We start from the raw sequence: 17,944 nt of genomic DNA, 5'->3' as shown, positions 1-17,944 counted from the left end.
TGGATGCACACACATTTATTGATAAATACACCAGACACACACTACAAGAAAAATTGAGTGGAGCCACAATTAAACATGAACTGCAAACCTTCATGTTGATGTGGGGAGCAACAGGGACCTCCCACCCTACTGGCTGAAGGAAGATGTAAACTTTGGGTGATGCCTCTGCTACCATGGGACTTCTCCAGACTGCTACACAGCCATGTGCTGGCAAGGAGTTCTCCACAACTCGTTGCCTTTTCCCCTTGCCACCTCCCTGCATCCTGACTGTGAGGGACCATGAACTGTTTTTAGGGGGATGTGCTTTCCTTGTAGCCCTGTCAAAGAGCAAACTAGAAGAAAGGAACTTCTTGGCAAAAGCTGGCCTGGAGAGTCTTGTGCAGGAAGGATGGTGGGAAGGGGTCCCTCAGGAGAAGGAGCTGAGCAGCCGTCTGTAGATGAAGCCGAGCTTCTCCCGCAGGGCCAGGAAGGTGGGCCGCTCCTCCGTGTTGCCACTCCAGCATTCCAGCATGATGCTGTAGATCTCGGGAGGGCAGGAGCTGGGCCGGGGAAGGCGGTAGCCCCTGGTGATTTGCCGCACAGTTTCTTGGTTTGTCATCCCTACAAGGAAGGAGAAGATTCTCCCGAATCAGATGTCCTCAAAGGTTGCCCTGAAGGTTGCCCTGCAGTGGCCAAGATGTCCACTTGTGCTGCTGTGAAATGGTGTCTCTCTGCCATGAGGCTGACAGAAGACAGGATGTGGGAGATTCTCCAGCCCACCCCACCTTCGTGTCCCCAGCTCCTGCACCCACTCTAAAACCACTGAATGTCCCTCTAAACCATCCCAAAAGTGGACAATAACTTGCTCATGGTTGAGGAGCTGCTTCCACATCCCTTGTGGAGGGGATAATATAACGACTCATGACACATTGAATTTTGGGGACCATGGGCAAGCTGCCCAGCATGTGGATGGAGGGCAGAGGAGTGAACTGGCAGCCCTACCTTCATATGGGATCTGTCCATACGTGAAGACTTCATAGAGCAGAATCCCATAGGACCAGACATCAGACTTGAGGGAGTAAGTCCGATAGTTGGCTGCCTCCGGAGCTGTCCACTTCACTGGGATTTTAGTGCTGCTGCTGGTGGAATAAATGTCATCCTGCAAAGCAACAGCAGATGGGACATGAGGGATAGGATGATCAACATGGCTTTTGGGTCTTTGCTGGGGCTGCAGGCTGGGAAAGGGGATGACAGGGAATGGTGCAACATGGGGCAGCTTGATGGCGTGGGGTGATGGGAGGGACCACAGCATCCTGCTGACTGACCTTGAGGAGTCTGGCAAGTCCAAAATCGGCAATTTTGCAGGTGAGTTCCTCCCCCACCAGGATGTTTCTGGCTGCCAGATCCCGGTGAACAATGTGCTTCTCCTCCAGGTACCTCATCCCATCTGCCACTTGGCAGGCGATGTTGAGCAGGTGAGAGGTGCCCAGGGACTTCCCTTCTGGACCTGTTAATCCAGACAATCCAAACTTTGGGGACCATCTACCAACATCTATTCCAAGTGTTCTGGTTTGGAAGAAGACCCTGTGTCAGCAATGTGGTACCAGTGGAACATGTAAAACCTCAAATTGGAGGTCCTGCCTAATTGTCCTGGTGGCACTTTGTAGGAAGTTCAGCATAGCCATGTGCTCCTCAGAAATGGGACCAGGATGAGCTCTGTAGAGCACCAGGTGCTGCAACTAAGATGCAGACATCCGTGGCTTGTTCAAAGCCAAAGGTGACTTTCTGCCACGCAAATATCCCACCAGGCCTCTGAACTTGTGCCTGTAAGCTCCAGCTCCTCCAGCACCAAAGGCTGCTGGATCCCCAACCAAAAATGAGGTCACTGTGGGTAGGAGGGGGTGTACCCAGTAGAAAAACAGCTCTCAGTGGCAGAAGTTGTTTCCTTTCAAGACTGATTGCTGCATCACGAAAAGAAAGGTCAAGAAAAACAAACTGATTGGTAGGGTGATGAGTGAACCATGGCCTGTTACAAGCTCTGCATATGAACAAACCTATGGGGAGGTTTGGCCATTTCATTCTTAAAGAAGATGGAGTTGCCCAAACACAACAATGGGATTTCTGTGCACTGGTAGGAGCTGGCAGACCATGGGTGGGTGAAGAAGGAGGGATGACAGTCCCTGCCAACACACTTGGGTTCCAGCAGAGATGGAGTCTGGGACTGAAAATCACACCAGAGCATTTCTTTAAGTCTTGGGATCACCCAAGACCATCTCCAGCAAGTGTCCATGGATAGATCTGTGTTACCACTTATCTCAACTGGACCAAAACCAGACTAGTGTTTTCTTAGAGTCCCCACTCAGATTCATAGGGTCATTCTGGGGCACAGAAAGCAGCCCCAGAGCAGCAGTGCCCCAGGAGTCCACTCCCCATGGTGCTGGCACAGTACTCACTGTTGAGGTAGCTGTGGAGGTTGCCTTTGCGCATGAGCTCAGTGATGATGTACACGGGTTCATCCAGTGAGCACACAGCGTGCAGTTGGATCAGCTTCTCATGCCTCAGGCGCTTCAGGTTCTGGATCTCCTTGGTGAAGTCTTCTGCTTTCATGTCAGCTGGGTGAGAAAGCCAGAACGGCCATTGTGAGCTGCTTTCTGATGTGGATGTTGGGAACCTCAGCACCTCCAGCTTGGATAAGGACCTTTATCCTCCTCACAGCCCACCCCTGCCTTCACAGCTTATGTCTGCACAACCTGTGTCTCAGACTCAAACAGCCAAGAGGTGTTTTCCACAGAGCTTTGGATCCCATTTTCAGGATCACAGTCCCACCAGGACTTCATGTATCACAAACCCATTTGACTTGACATGATGTCACTCATGACAAACCCACTGGCTGGAGCCAATTATGGAGATGCAGCCCAAGCTTAGGTCTGTCCACAGAAATAGTCCAGTGGCTCCTTGACAGGTTCTATCACAGTTTGCCTGATAAAACAGTCACAGTGACCAAGAGGACAAGGAAACAAAAGAGTGTGAATGATGTGGCAGTGAAGAAGAGACCCAGTTGGCCATTGTTAACAAATGATTTTCCACATACCTTTTATGATCTTGATGGCCACTGGCACTGTGTTTCTCCACAGCCCTTCCCACACCTCTCCAAAGTAGCCCTCACCCAGCTTCCTCCGCAGGGTGAACTCCCAGCGCGGGCGTTCCCAGCCATCCCTCTCGGGAGGTGTCTGCCAAATGGACATGGAATGACATGCTTGCACCAGCCAGCCAGGTAGGACCTGCTGGTAGAGCCTGCACCAGCTTTTGGTGCCCACAGAGGAGTGAGCAGGACATGATACTCCACCACTTTTGTGCTCAGGGACTCCAACCCAAGCAGTGCTTTTCCCTCTGCTAAATGTTCACAAAGCATGTGGGGCATCATCTGCATGACCCCTGCTGGGAGCCCAGCTGTGCAAGGGGGAGATTTTGGAGACTACATGAAAAATCAGGAGATCAATTTATAACTCACTCACTCATCAGACTTCCAAAGTGGCTTTTCTCTATTTCCACAAATAAATAAAAATAGTTTAATGAATATTATTGCATATTATGGCTGATTTAGACTTCAGTTCATTAAGCATTTCTTCTATACCACACCTTTCAATTTCACTCTTTCACATATTTAATTGATATTTCTAAGTCATAATCAGTGGATGGAATTCTAATCAGGAAATGAGTTGGCAATTTGAGACTAATACTGTAATTAGATTTATGAGTGCCATACTAATTGGTGTGAAAACTATATAAAAGCAATGTGTATGTCTTATACTCTCATGAAAAAATTGGAAGCACAAGTATTTCCAGAATCAGTATTGAAGGGATTTGTAACAACTTGGTTTCTAGTCTCTGAGATGAACAAGATATTTCAGAACATTCTCTTCTTTTTTACCCTAGTCAAAAATCCATATAAATGCCATGCCCAGTCTTAACATGGCTTATACAAAGTAATACTGGCAGCTATACTAATGGTGTGCTTTAAATTTAATTTAATAAATCTCGAATTCCAAATGGATAGAGTAATTATTTCTATTTTCCTAGTCCTTCTTTCCTTTTTTCTCTCCTCTTTATCTCTGGTACCTGGGTTGATCTGTGCCATTGGCGTACTCACCACGGGGCTGCAGGGCTGAAGCAAGGGGCTCTGGATGACCTTCCAGTGCTCTATGTAGAAGGTGAGGAGCTCCTCCATGTTGGGGAAGGGATGTCCCTTCTGGATGTAGAAGCTGCCCCTGGGGCTCTTGCAGATTCGGAAGTGGCTGACCTTGGCATGGTTGCGCACTGTGGGGAGGCCCAGGTTAGAGAAAACTCAACACGTGTGATCAGCAGCTCCTTCCCACCTCCCTGGTGACTTCACCCTCTCTCCTTCCCATACACCCAGTCTTTTCATTGTTCTAAAGCAACACAACTCACCCCTGGAGTGTTATATCCCACTCCCCCATCCCTTCTGCTCCCATCTCCTGGCTCAGAGGATTTCTGGCCATGGGTAAGCTGGGCTTCTTTGGACCAGAGGTGATGCTTTATTAGCAGGGGTTATTCCCTAGGGAAATGGCCTGCTTGGAGCACAGCAGAGCTGCCCAAGGTGGATAAACCAGTGGCAGCTGTGCCTCTCACAGCCCACGGACTGATGGTGGGTTGTGGAGCTTGACGTGAATTTCTCAGGATTGTTTTTATGTGAGTAGAACCAGCTCGTAACAGCACTGCCTGGTCCAAGCCCCTCTGAATTCAGATTCTGGTTTGTGCAGCCCAGGCCCTGGTAATCTGGAGTGGCAGCATATTTTTAAACAATCCTCAGATGATAAAAGCTGCTGGAATGAAATCCTGGGAGTTAGTGCCACGACACCATCATTAAGCTGTGGTGAAATGTTTATGGCTTCCATACCCTGGAAAGGAACTACGCACTTTCCTTTGCCACAGTCATTCTGCAATCCACCCCTTCTCTGTTAGCTTTCCCTGCACTCTCAGAAAGCAGGTTATTCGCTTCAGTGAGGTGCTGAAAAGTGCTTTAAACTTATTCCCCTGTTTTTTTTTTACTCTGTCCTGACCAAGCCAGGTGCTGCCCTAAGGTACTGTTTACTTTTCTCAATGCTAATTTTCTCTGGATAATTGCCACAAAGTCACCTGAGAGAGAGTATTCGCCCTTGCTGCTCTCACTGTCCCGGACAAGGAAGGAGCCGTGCTGGTTGGGAGGCGAGAGGAGGAGCTGTTCTGCTTCGTTTCGGCTAATCTTGCTGAAGTACCACCTGGGGAGCAGAGCAGATGGGTGGGTCAGTGCGGCGCAAGGGGGTGGTGCACGGATGAAGCTGCATCCACTTCGGGGCATCCCGCACCTTCTGAGACAGGGAGGGGGAGTAGGTCCTGGGATCCCACTATTTGCTCATCCTTGCAGCCACCAAGCAAGTGGCACAGCAGCCAGTCCATGTCTCAGAACCTGTAAATGTGGCTGCCTGCATCGGGGCTGCTTCATTGGGTGGGTTTTACAGGGCACTTGCTGCAGTTTATTGCCGCTCGCTGACTGCAAACCATTTCATAAGAGTCAGAGAATCCCAGAGTTGTTTCAGCTGGAAAGGACCTTAAAATTCATCTGTCTTGGGTTGAGCTGGCAAAATGCCAACCCCCCAATACTGGGAGAAAGCTTCCTTCTCTCCAGCCGAGAAAAGGGAGAAAGGGAAAGAACCTTCAAACTAGGTTTATGCTTAAACTAACTATATATATTTATACCGAAAAGAGAAAATTAAGAGAAAACTACAATATAATACACACATGCTCTACACAAGTTAGATATAACAACAATTTTCTACCTCCCACTGAAAAACAGATGCCATCACTCTAGATCTATAAGCACCCCAAAAGACACCCAGCAAGAAAGAGAAAGTGTAACAACAAAATGTTTTCTACTTCCCTGAACTCAAACAAAATACCCCACCAGCTGCCATCACTGCCCCTGCACGTTTGGGACCCTTCCCAGGTTTCTCCCGCTCCTCTTCTTTACCTCCCCTCACACAGCACAGGGCGATACCCCCGGCCCAGCCCTGCGCTTCCCGGCACTCGGCGTGACTCAGGGCCAGGTACAGAGGGAACAGCAGTGTCTCGAGGCGCTTTGCCCGACGTGTCGGGACCAGGCTGCCTTATGCAACGATAAGCCTGGGCTTTCCCCAGCTGACAGAAGGCTCACCCCCGAGCTCCGTCACGGCTGGGAGAGGCACCGCCAGGGAAGGAGTCCCCATCCCTGGATGTGCGGGAGCCAGATGGCAGCAGCAGCAGTACAGCTTGGCCCTACAGATCTCTGGGCTTCCTGGCAGTTAACAACCCAAACTGCTTCTTCCCATGCTCCCGAGCCCTTTGGAGGTGGCAGGGCTCAGGTACAAGTTTCCCCAGCTCCCTTCCTCCCTGCTACCTCCCCTTGAAAGTAGGAGCCTGTTTATTTGGCACCACAGCTGCAACCTGTGCCCACCATCACACATCCCATCCCATCCCATCCCATCCCATCCGAGGGTGATGGGACCGGGAAGGGGCACCAGCATCACTACCCCTTGGCACATCCCCCAAATCCCGTTTGCTGTGCTGAATACCTCCACCCCACTGCCACGAACTGCAGGAACTCCAGGGCAGGGATGCCCAGGGCAGGGCACTGCACATCCCCGCTCAGTCCCAGCACTGCTGATGGCAAAAGAAGACAATGTGGAGCTCGTGCTCCCCACCACTGCGAGGGTAAGCGGTGCCTCTCGCTGCACAGGGATGTGCTACCCTAGTCCAGCCTCCATCCAGAGCATCGGATACTTACGGGCGGTGAGCGGAGGTGCCCTGGCTGAGGTTGGCCACGTAGGCAGCAGGGACATAGCCCATGGCCGGTTCCCCCACCAGCCGCCGGGCTAGGACATACTCTCCCTCTTCTCTGAGGACACGCAGTTTGTCCCCTGCGCTTACACTCAGTTCCTCGGAGCTCCGGGCTGTGAAAGCGTATAAAGCGATACAGAGAGAGGACTTGGGGATGAAGGAAATGGAGTTCGCCTCCGAGTGCAGCGAAACGGAATCAGAACCAAGATACCCCAGCGAGCAGCTTTCCGTCACGGCACGGGGACGGAGCTTGTTCCAGAAGGATGTCAGGAAGCTCAAACGCTTCCTGACAAACTGCTCCATCCCCGGTGATGCGGTGGATGCGGTGGGCTATGGCACCGCGCTTCGGGAGGCCGGAGGAAGGGGTGATGATCCCGGGCTCATGCCGCCGGCCGGGCAGCTCATCCTGCCGCCCCGCGTTCTTCGCACGCGTCTGGGCGCTCACCGGCCCTTCCCGGCGAACTTCCTATTGCTGAAAGTGAAACTGGTTGATCTGGTGAGACGAGTCTGCAGGAGGGATGAGTCTGCAGGCAGGAGTCCCACGCTCAGACCCACGGGCACATCTGGGAGACAGGCACAGCTGGAGCCAGGCTCACCGCTCTCGAAGAAGGAAAACGGCTGTTATTTTATCTAATCATTATTTTAAAGTGTGCTCTTTGCTTGTTACCAGAGCACCATAAACACAGCTCTCTGTTCTTCAAGCAGCTCTTGTCACAAGTGGCTGACTCCAGCTAATAGTCTTCATCTCACATGTGTGGGAGGATATTTTTTTTTCCATAGGACATAATTGCATCCACAAATGTGCAGGAGTTAAAACAAAATTAAGAAAACAAACTTAGAAGAAATCTGAAGTGTTTGGGTATTTCCTGGGTGGATACTGTGGGGTTTATAACATAAGATCCTTTCTTCTTTTGGTCTACAATGACCTCCCAGCATTACCCTGCTAAAACATTTGCCTCTTCCCACTAATACCCCATTGCAGAGGATCTCTAGAGAATCCCTTTCCCAGTTCCACCAAGATCATGTGCTCACTCAGCCTCCACCAGAGATGGGTCCTGTCCTGTGTCAGGAGGTCCTTGCCTGATGCAGAGTTTGGACCAGTGCCAGGTGCCTGTGTGGCATCTGGAGCCAAGGCCTGGCATGCAACTCCCTGATCCTGCTGTCAGCACACCCACACTCCCCCAGACCTGGTCACACTCAGATACTAACATGCTCCAACCCCCTTGCTGTATCACAGCAACCACAGCCATAAGCCAAAGGACAGAGATTCCCCTTTCACATCTTCCATATGCACTTTAAGATCACTGTTCTGGTGAGAAATTCCAACTGCAACCCCCCAGTCCTGCCTAGAGTTTGCCACTTAACTGTTCCATCTAATTAGTGAGAGGTTTGTGCCTGGCACTCCACTCCTGGCCTTGAGACGATTATTTTGATCCTACTGTGCTTGCAGTTGGTCTGGGTAGCTCATTTTGGGTATGTAGTTGGGATTTGAAAGAAGCTGCTTAAAAAGAAATATAGAAAATTAATTGCAGGGACATGCTGGACCCATCCCCAAGCCAGCAGCTCTGGATCTGCTATGTTCTGCATCCTGGGGTGCAAAAGGATTTCCTCATCTGGGTTTTGGGCTCAACTCTTTCCTCACCCCCTGCCAGGCAGAGATGCCAAAGGCAGAGGGCAGGAGTACACAGCACTCTGTCAGGGGGCCCTGTGCATTGCACTGCACTGATGGGAATTGGGGAAAAAGGGGGTCTTTTAATTAAATATTCTGCTCCCTCCTTACAAAAGTGGCACCTGAATATATGGGTAAGTTCCATAAGATCTGCTCCCCTGCAAAGCTCCCAGTCTCACCCTCAGTCCCACACAGGGATGTGTAATGTTTCTGTGCATTTTTCCCAACATGAGGAAGGGAACTGAGAATGGAGCACAGAAGGACTTGCAACCCAAAGGGAAGGGACATCCCCTCTGCTGTCCTTCTGCAGTGCTTGTGACAAATCTCCTCATGTCATGCTCCATCAGGAGCAAAATGGGCTGCTTCATTATGCATTGAGAGGTATCTGATTAGATCCAGCACAGAACATCAATGCCTTGCTGTTTAGAAAGAGGACTTCTGGTGTGCAGAAGGAGACTGGAGACCGATTGACCTATACTGACTTTTGCCAGATTAGATTCTCTAGTGGTACAAGTGATAGACAAGTGCAGCTGATTTATAACATGCAAGGCTTTGGATCTTGATTTGCACCTAAATGAAAGAGTACTTCAAAATTACAAACATCCCTGAGGACTAAATACTGCCTCTGAGCTGAACCTACCAGACATGCATAACACAGACTCATCCCTGCAAACCTCTGTCTGCACAGAACACACATGCACAGCTCAGTCCCATGCCAGGAAAAAGATAAGTCACAACCTTTTTCTAGTATTTTTTTTTTATTTTCCTATGAAGTTCCAGGAGCATCCCTGCTGCTTTGAATCCCCTTTGGTACTATAAAACACCTAAAAATAAAATAAAAAAAATAAGAAGAAAAAGTATGTTCATAGAAGTTTCTGGTCCTTGTGCTGTGGGAAGGAAAATGGGAGGATGCAGGAAAAGTGAAAAGGATAAGGAAGGCACAGATATCCAATGAATCAAGTATTTTCTCTGTAGTCCCTGTGACCAGCTTACAAGGATGTATTAAAAACCAATTTATCCACAGGTTTGGGGTTGTGGTGGATACACAGGGACTTTATTTCTAGCACCACTAAAAAGCACCTTCAAAGAGCAACAAAACCAGAAGACCTGTGCCACAGATCTGGCTGCACAGTCCTGGTTTGGTTGCAGAGCACCTGGGAGCCATAAACACAAACAGCACTTTGCATTCACTCGTGTCAAACACCACAGCATGTCCTCAACAGCCTAATTGACAGAAACCAGCAGCTCCCCTCCACTAATGAGAGTGCCCATTGCATCTAATTAGCTGAGGTTCTGTTGCAGGTCCTGTTCCATTTATACTCAAACACATCTTCCAGCAAAGAACCTTTTTTGGGGGAAACAAAGGAAGAGAAACATAACTCCAATTATGCCCCAAAAGGAGCAGAGAGAGATGGGGAATGCAGGTCATGCTGAGGAAAATGGTTTTAAGCATTGGGCACGTAACAGTAGGTCATTTGTGGGGTCATCACAGAGAATGTGTCACTCATCACCAAAGACTGGCAAAGCACAGAGGGTCATTGTGGACAGCCATGCTGTGCCTGGCACCCCATCCTAAAGCAACCAACCATCCAGGAGACTTCCCTGGGCTTTGAATCACCTCCTCATTTCTGTCAGAGACTGCAAACCCAGGCCAAACCCAGCCTTCAGGTTCCTCTTAGTCTTTCTGACAGCATCAGATGGCTGAGGGTTTGGTTCGGGCTTCATGTTCATCTTTTTTTTCCTGATTTCTCCAGATGTTTCCTGACACCACAGTGCATTTGAGAAAGGTCTTGCCTCTTAATGAATTGGTTCAGTTGGGTGCCCATGGGATGTTTCAGACAAAGGGTGGTGGGTGACGACAGTGGTTCATGGGAGGAGGAGCAGAAAAGGGGCACTAAAGCAGCTTCAATTAGTCTCCATTTCCTGGGGCCTGTGGAAGAAAGAGGCATCTTGGCCGACTCTGGGCTGTCAACATTGATGGCAGAGCCCATCCCCAGGAGGCTGACAAAGGCAGGAAGAATCCAGGGGCTGAGGGGCTCGTAGACAGTCAATACAGGCAGAAGTACAGTGATCCTGGGCTATGGAGTGGTACAGGAGGTGTGTGAGAGGAGGCAGAGCATCATGGGGTCTCCTGGTGGCTTCTGAGCCCTGAAGGAGTGGGTTGGAGTGGCTGGTGGAGAGCAGGAGTGCAGGTCACAGGGCACCTGAAATGGCACAAGAAAGCAGAAAAGCTCTATGGGAGGCAGCTGGAGGCAGAGTGAGCTGTTTGTGTAGTGTCTGGCTGGTCAGGGGCATGTATGACTGAAGCAGAAAAACCCTTTGAGCCCACAGTAATACTTTTCAGGGACCCTGTAAATCTTAGAGTGCTCTTCAAGGATCTGAAATGACAGCAAGGAAAAGCCAACTCATATGTCACACTGCACTCTATGTCACATTTCTAAAGTGGAATAGCCATTTGACTGGAAAATCTGTAAGGACCAACACACCAATTCATGCTGGAAAACAGTGTGACCAGCCTCCAGGCTTCTCCTTCTGCTTTCTGCTGAGATTTTCAGCACAGATCAGCCTTTGCTTGCCCCGTCCTGTATTCTAACTTCCAGAGAATGCTCCGTCTAGTACAGACTGCCTGGCAGAACAGCACTTCTGTGTAACATCCCTGCTCCTGTCCCTGGAGTAATCATTTGCAACACATAAAAACCATTAGCCACCTTCTCCAGACTGCCAGGTGCCAGCGACCTGTTCATCCTCTCTCTCAAGGCTGTAGGGATCTCCAAGAAAAGTAGGGTAGGATAAGGGAGCTCAGGCTGTGCTCTCCATGCCCCTGAACACCTGGACCAGAGGTCTGTCAGCTCTCTGCCAGGACCCTGCCACTGCTGAGCAGCAGCTGGAGTCCCCAGGCTGACAGGGACCTTACAATGCAACTCACAGTTGTGCTGCCCTGGCTGGGGCTGAGCAAACAGGGGACTGGTGCCTTCAGAAGTGAAGTGCACTGTGACTCACATGGTGAGGGGAAAATCACTGCCAATATGTAAGCAAATGATGGATTGCTCCATTTGCCCAGATGTCCTTGTTACCCTGGGGAGAAACCAGTCCATCCACTCCATCACTGAGCTTTGTGATATCTCTCCCCACAAAGGTCCTTTAGAGGCTGTTGGATTTGGGGTTATGATATTAAGTGTTGTTAGAAGAAACCTCTGCAGAGTCCCAGGAGAATAGGCCCAAGAGACCTCACCCACTCCACCTGGTCCATCCTATACTTATGTCTTTCCCCATCTTTGCCAAACCAGTTCTTAAAAGACCTCCAGGAACGGATACACCACCACGTCCCCAGACAACCCATTCCAGTGAGTCACTAATCATTACCAGCAGAAATGACTGTCTAACCTGCTGCATTTAAGCCTATTACTTCATGTCCCATTCATCACCACATTGCTCCATTCCTTTCTGCAACATTCTCTTCTGCATGTGAACACTGCCGAGGTGTCCCACTGCACACTCAGCAAATCCACATTGACCCCAGGCCAGAACAAACACACTGACCTTATACAAAGAGGCAACACAGTCATCTTTTTCTCCATTTGTCTCCAGTCTTCTTACCCTGTCCCTGTGTGCTGGTGTTCCTGTGGTGCCACCTCAGCTGGCTCTCTAGTGCATTCACCTGAGGATGAGAAAGCAGCAGCTCCAAGAGGAGTCTGGACCATTGTACATATAACCTTTAACCTGTCCCAAATACAAGGAGTCTGCACCACTGCACAGATAATCTTTAATCTGTCCCAAATACAAGGAGTCTGCACCGCTGCACAGATAATCTTTAATCTATCCCAAATACAAGGAGTCTGCACCACTGCACAGATAATCTTTAATCTGTCCCAAATACAAGGAGTCTGCACCACTGCACAGATAATCTTTAATCTGTCCCAAATACAAGGAGTCTGCACCACTGCACAGATAATCTTTAATCTGTCCCAAATACAAGAAGAAAATGCTGGCTCAAGTTTTTTTTCACTGAGGTTCCATTTACACTTTACCCTACAGTTGCAGAGGTCTGAACTCACAGAGCTCAGCTTAGTTTCTTCTCTCTGCACTCCACCACTTCTTTACATGCCAGTAGTCCCCTCTAATGGGTTGGTTGCTCCTGGCTCTGAAGGACAAAAGAAGTCACAGGGAATGCCTGTAGCAAATAGCTAAATCTTGCTCCTGAGATGACTCCATGGAAGACAAAGATTGAGGTACCAAGTTTTACCTGTTTCCGTAGGGAAACAACTGTCTTCTCCAGTTCGGCCACGAGGGACTCGAGATTCTCTCTGGAGGAAGGACTTGGGGAAGGCACCTCATTTCTGGAGTCAGGGATAAAAAGTGAAAGGAGTTATGCAAATGGCAGCTTCATGGGTGAGAAAATCCTTCTGCCTCAAAGAGCCATTCAGCCCAGGTATTCACACATCAGAGCTGGGCTCTGCACCAAAGCACTGGAGAACTGGCCAAGCTCAGCGTCTATATACTGATACCCCCTGACCTCCAGACCTCTTCAGAGTGCCAATTTCAGAGGCCTGAATGGACTGAGTTATTAAAAACTTTTCTTATGTTTCATAAAATGGAGATAAAGGTGATGATACTACACCTGGGGAAGGCAGGCTTATGCTTGGCAGGGTTTTCCTCTGGGTAGCTGAAGCCAGAAGACCTCTTTCTTCGGAACCTCTGAGAAAGAGCCCTGAATTGCCCACGTGTCTGGCAGTCTTGGGAAGGAAGGGAAAGTCTGCAGTGAGTACTCATGTTTAAAGCAGAACAGTGTGGATTGAAGCAGCACAAGGCAGTGCTGCCCTCCTGCACCATCCACCCTTGACACATCTCTTATGCCAGAGGGAAGGAGGCAACAAAGATCTGTAACGGGGCATCATGCTGGGATTCCCATGTCTCAGCTGGACATCTGCACCCAAAATACAGCACAAAGGGACCATGGCAGAGTCTGTGATTTATTGGAGGAGTTTTAGAATCACAAATGAATCTGTGAAGTGGCACATGGTGGGGATCTTCATACCTACATCCTGTTTCTGCATCTCCCCCAGCCAGAAACAGAAGTTCTCAGCTAGTTGGACCTTCAGCCCGGTTCAATGAAGCCAACAGGCTTCCTAGAGGGGTGGCCAATGCCCCAGGCCACTCAGGGTTTAAGCGGCCTTTGGACAATGCCCTTAATATCTTAATGCCCTTTTGCTTTTGGTCAGCTCTGAATTGGGTGGTTGCATGGGATGATTCTTGTAGGTCCCTTACAACTAGAATATTCTAGTCTAGTCTAGTCTAGTCTAGAGTCTACTCATATCCATTTGCTGACTCAGGGTTCTCATGGTGTAGCATGAAATCAGCTACAATTTCACACCACTGATGGCATGTGACAAATACCACCCAGAGCAATCCCCGTGCCAGTTGGTGCCCGACAGGCTGCTCCTTACCCTCACAACAGTCCTGCCACAGGCGGAGGTCCACGGCAGGAATCTCCTCACAGCTGACCATGCCCTGCAGGTATGATGCCACCCGGAAGACATCCCTCTGTAGCTGCTGGATGTGGTCACTGTTGTCACAGATGACACGAGCAAGGGATGTCTGTTTGATCTGAGTCAGTTGTGCTGGCGTGAAGACTCCAGGATTCTCATACCAGAATCTGCAGTGGGTTGTAATCACAGCATGACTCATGAGTACAAGAGTGAGGGAGGGAGTGAGGCTGGGAGAGGAAGAAGAGTTCTCCAGCATTTGTGTAGCAGCACCCACCCATCTCAAAAGAAGCTTCTGCTCTGGTGTCAGGTGGCTGCAAACATAAAAGGCCTTTTTTGAACCCATAACCACTCTGTGCTCCTGCCCTAAGTGCATCACCAGGCAGAGATGTGTCTCATTCACATAAACAGAAAACAGGAATTAGAAGCTCCTGTGGATGTTTTCTAGCATTTTCATGAGGTATTGGACACATCCACATGATGCCCAGTGTTCTGCAGTGAAATGAGAATCATTAAATCAGAAAAGAACACCTTGACAGTAACTGTGGCAAGTCCTTTTGCAAATGCACTGGACAGAGAACACTGTTCCTCCATATCACAACACAATAAATAATAAAAAATTACTGATTCTGCTTCTCTCTGCAATGAGCAAAACCCTCTAAAGAGAATACAAAAGAATTTGGGATAATTCCAGTGGTAATACCTGTCTCCATCCCTCAGCCTTCTGAACTGTGTTGTTAACAGGCACATCAGTGTTGGTCCAACTCGGGTCCCAGGGACAAGATCCTCCACCATCAGTGCTGGAAACAGGTCAATATTTTTGGCAGTTCCATATAAACTGCAGGATAACAGATATTTTTAAAAAATAAAGTTACAAGGCTACCAAAGAGTAAAGATAATATAAATCTGATACCAGCATAGGAATTTGTATGCCAGGAACTGATCGGGACAATATTTATAATGGTTTTATCTAAAAGACAATGGGATAAAGGCCTGCCTTGGAAAGAGGCAGCCAGGGTAGATAGGACGCAGCTTAATCTGACTGGAAAATAGCTCCAAGGCTCAATCTGCTCCCAAACTACCCCACAGCAGTGCCTGACAACATTCCACCCAGAACCAGACTGATCACTTGGAGAGACCTCATTTGTCTTACCCCATTGTTAAACCACAGCTATTACTCTATCTTAACATCTGTGGGTTGAAATATCTGGGAAGGTTATTCCGTGGGTGTCCTGAGAGGAGCAAATACTTTTCACTGACCGATTTCCAGTCATTTTGATTCTTCCACATCCAGGCTACAGTACCTCCTGAGCTTTTCTCTGATCTCCAAGTTCTTTATCTCATTTCGGAGGTCCTCAAACTCTTGAGCAGATGAGAGGTTGCAGAAGACCCTGAAGTCATTGTAGGGTGGGATGCCATGGTCTCGCCCTCTCTGGATGTTGATAGCAGCCAAGTCCAGTGAAACAGAGTGTGCCATGGAGAAGAGTTTCTCTGTCAGCTCCATGTTGAGGAGTTCAGAGGGGACCCGCATTTTCCCAGGAACCCCAAACAGCCCCCGGAGGAGAGGATCAATCCCCCCCTCCTGTGTGATCCTGAAAGGGGAGAAGAAGGCCTTGTGCAAGGGAATATGGCCTTGTTGGATGGGCTGGAAGGTTTCATTCAGACGGTACAGGATGGGGTTGATCAAGGTGTGCCCGAAGCGGAAGGCAGCGGTGGCAAAGGCGTTGAGAATCCCTGCGTTGACATTGGGGTTGTAGCCTTTGTACTCACCCAGCATCTTCATCCCAGCCTCCCCAAGGACCTTGGGCAGCCACTGGGCATAGGTGATATGCTGCATCTGGGCACCCACAATCTTCCGTGCCTCATGGTACAGGAGGTCTCCATCCCAGTGGGGATTGAGGGCGGCCAGCTCCATGGCAATTCGGTTGTGTTCCCTGAACCAAAGCGTGTGCATGGCCGTGAGAGCCAACTGCTCGTTGGCACGGTGGTCTCCTGCCAGGAAGCACGGCACGGGGCTCTCGTTCTCATCTCTCATACACTCCGTGGGTGGCCCCACTGCAAAGGGAAGGAGATGCTTCCCTGAGCTGGGCACAACTTGCCCTTGCTTCAGCAGCCCCCTTTGGCTGCTCAGATCCCGCAGCTCCTGCGACTCCTGCTCGGTGCTGCCGTAAACATTGGAGGCGTCGATGTAAGATGTCAAGTGGTTGATCTGCTCTCTGGCATAGACAGAGTTCATCAGCAGGGAGGTCATTCCGCTGCCGCACACCGGGCTCGAGCGAACGAAGAACATGCAGCGCCCGTTCCGCACGCGCGGGTCGTTGGCGGGGACCATGACGGAGAAGCACGGCGGGTCGTTGCTGCACACCTCGCTGCAAGGGGCTCCATCCGAGAAGCGGGACATGCTAATGGCTGCCACCGTCTGGTCCATGTCATGGTCCAGAAACTGGCCCCACTGCATGAGCATGTGTGTGAACTGGTCATCAGGGGTGATGGTCTCAGTCCCAATCATGGCAGTGGAGACAAGGCGAGGTAGAGGAAGGGGCAGATCTCTGGTATCTTCGGCCAAGGAAAATCCTCGGGGGAGGTTAAATCCATTCTGGTAGGCGGGTTTGAGAAGCCTCTGGAAGGCTGTGAGAGATGCACCCCACATTGGGTGCTGGAGGTTGTTGCAAGAGCCATCGTGGGTCCTGTACTTCTTGTGGAAGCAGATATCAGAGCAGTTGGGTGTGCGGCGGTGGGCAGAGCAGCCTGACAGGTTGGCAATCATGTTCAGGTAGTGAGGGGACACCAGGTCATTGTAGCGATAGCCTGCAAAGGGAAAGGCAAAGCACCACGTCAGCCATCACCTGCAGCCACCTGGTTCCCACTGTCCCATGTAAGGGCTCTGTGTGAAAGCCACCATGGGGTCTGTCAGGGTGGGCACAGATCCCTGAGTGTGGTGGTGCAATGTAATTTATGGAAAACCAAGGAAGCACAGGATTTCAGGCTTACAAAGAAGAAAAGAAGGGGAAAAGAGTTTAGTATTAGCTGCACAGAGCTGGAAACAGAAATGTTGTGACTGGCAGAGCAAACTGTGGGGGTGGCCTCAGTCTTCATTCTAGGTTTATTTTATGGCTCTCTGGGTTATTACTGACACCATGAGCTCCATCACCCATCCAAACTCTACGTGACGAGCAGCAGGAAGCTGTGGGTGAGTGCCAGGGCGCTGCGCTGTGTGAAAGAGCTGAATAATGCTGCACTGTGAGGATGCTGACAGGGCAATGAGCAGGAGAGGCTGGCAGTCCAACCAGCCCAGCCCAGCCCTGCTTCCTGGAGGGAGACTCCTTGCACCCTGGAATACATCCAGACAGGAAAAAGTATTCACAGGCCTCAAACATACATGCCCTGCTACATGATGATTCACACATATAGGAAGAAACGTGCAGTGTACAGGAATGTCTGTTGTATATCAAGGAAGTGAGTCCAGCTGCTGGATGTTTGGACCTCACTAAGTATTTTTGGTGTTACATTTCTTTGTTGTTTGCTCTCCTGCCTCCATAGAAGGAACCTGAGTGGCTGAAACCCACCTGAATTTGTAGTTAAGAGATCAAAGCAGTAGAGACAGAGGAGTGATATCCCCCTTCCTCTGTTACAGCACCCAAATACCCCAGAGTTCACAGTATTTTTCTTGTTGTTGTTTGGAGGGCAGAAAACATCTTGGACCATGTTGCTGAAGGTCTAAACTTCAGACCCACAAAGGCACACCTTTATCAGTTGGATGGATAAATATTTTTTAAATATTAGGGCTTTCATAGCCATTCCAAAATGGGGAACTGAAACATTTTTCTGAGTATCAAGTTGATACAGTGAATGCAAGACCAGCCTTCCATCTGTTAGGAAAACCTTGAGATGCAGAAAGAACTGCAACTCAGACAACACAATTCTTGATATACCCAACAAT

General features: G+C 49.6%; 2 protein-coding genes across 2 annotated transcripts in view; both read right to left on the bottom strand.

Annotated features, from left to right (window-relative positions):
- LOC139680433 (tyrosine-protein kinase Srms-like) lies at positions 1-7,543 on the bottom strand. The gene is made up of 8 exons (XM_071573022.1): positions 6,800-7,543; positions 5,137-5,258; positions 4,130-4,296; positions 3,071-3,209; positions 2,433-2,591; positions 1,305-1,486; positions 982-1,138; positions 1-600 (listed from the first exon to the last, which is right to left on the bottom strand). Exons 1-8 carry the CDS (start codon positions 7,153-7,155, stop codon positions 407-409), a joined length of 1,476 nt encoding a protein of 491 aa, XP_071429123.1. The 5' UTR covers positions 7,156-7,543; the 3' UTR covers positions 1-406.
- Positions 7,544-9,317: 1,774 nt separating this feature from the next.
- The window catches only part of LOC139680175 (peroxidasin homolog), a 43,011-nt gene continuing 34,384 nt past the window's right edge, over positions 9,318-17,944 (bottom strand). The window contains exons 17-23 of the mRNA XM_071572544.1: positions 15,309-16,812; positions 14,708-14,842; positions 13,966-14,174; positions 13,140-13,254; positions 12,765-12,858; positions 12,062-12,179; positions 9,318-10,725 (exon numbers count right to left, since the gene is read on the bottom strand). Coding sequence (XP_071428645.1) covers positions 12,084-12,179; positions 12,765-12,858; positions 13,140-13,254; positions 13,966-14,174; positions 14,708-14,842; positions 15,309-16,812 — 2,153 coding nt within the window. The 3' untranslated portion in view covers positions 9,318-10,725; positions 12,062-12,083. The remainder of the gene's footprint in view (positions 10,726-12,061; positions 12,180-12,764; positions 12,859-13,139; positions 13,255-13,965; positions 14,175-14,707; positions 14,843-15,308; positions 16,813-17,944) is intronic.

Source organism: Pithys albifrons, chromosome 18 (assembly GCF_047495875.1).
Source record: "Pithys albifrons albifrons isolate INPA30051 chromosome 18, PitAlb_v1, whole genome shotgun sequence".
Classification (NCBI taxonomy): Eukaryota; Metazoa; Chordata; class Aves; order Passeriformes; family Thamnophilidae; genus Pithys; species Pithys albifrons.
This window is presented reverse-complemented; position numbering and strand designations above follow the sequence as displayed.

Excerpts from the sequence above, each read along its gene's own strand:
- LOC139680433 (XM_071573022.1), bottom strand. The coding sequence starts at position 7,155 with ATGGAGCAGTTTGTCAGGAAGCGTTTGAGCTTCCTGACATCCTTCTGG. Across the intron at positions 4,297-5,136 it reads GGGCGAATACTCTCTCTCAG|TGCGCAACCATGCCAAGGTC; the intron begins GTGACTTTGTGG and ends GCCTCCCCACAG. Across the intron at positions 3,210-4,129 it reads TTCAGCCCTGCAGCCCCGTG|ACACCTCCCGAGAGGGATGG; the intron begins GTGAGTACGCCA and ends TCCATTTGGCAG.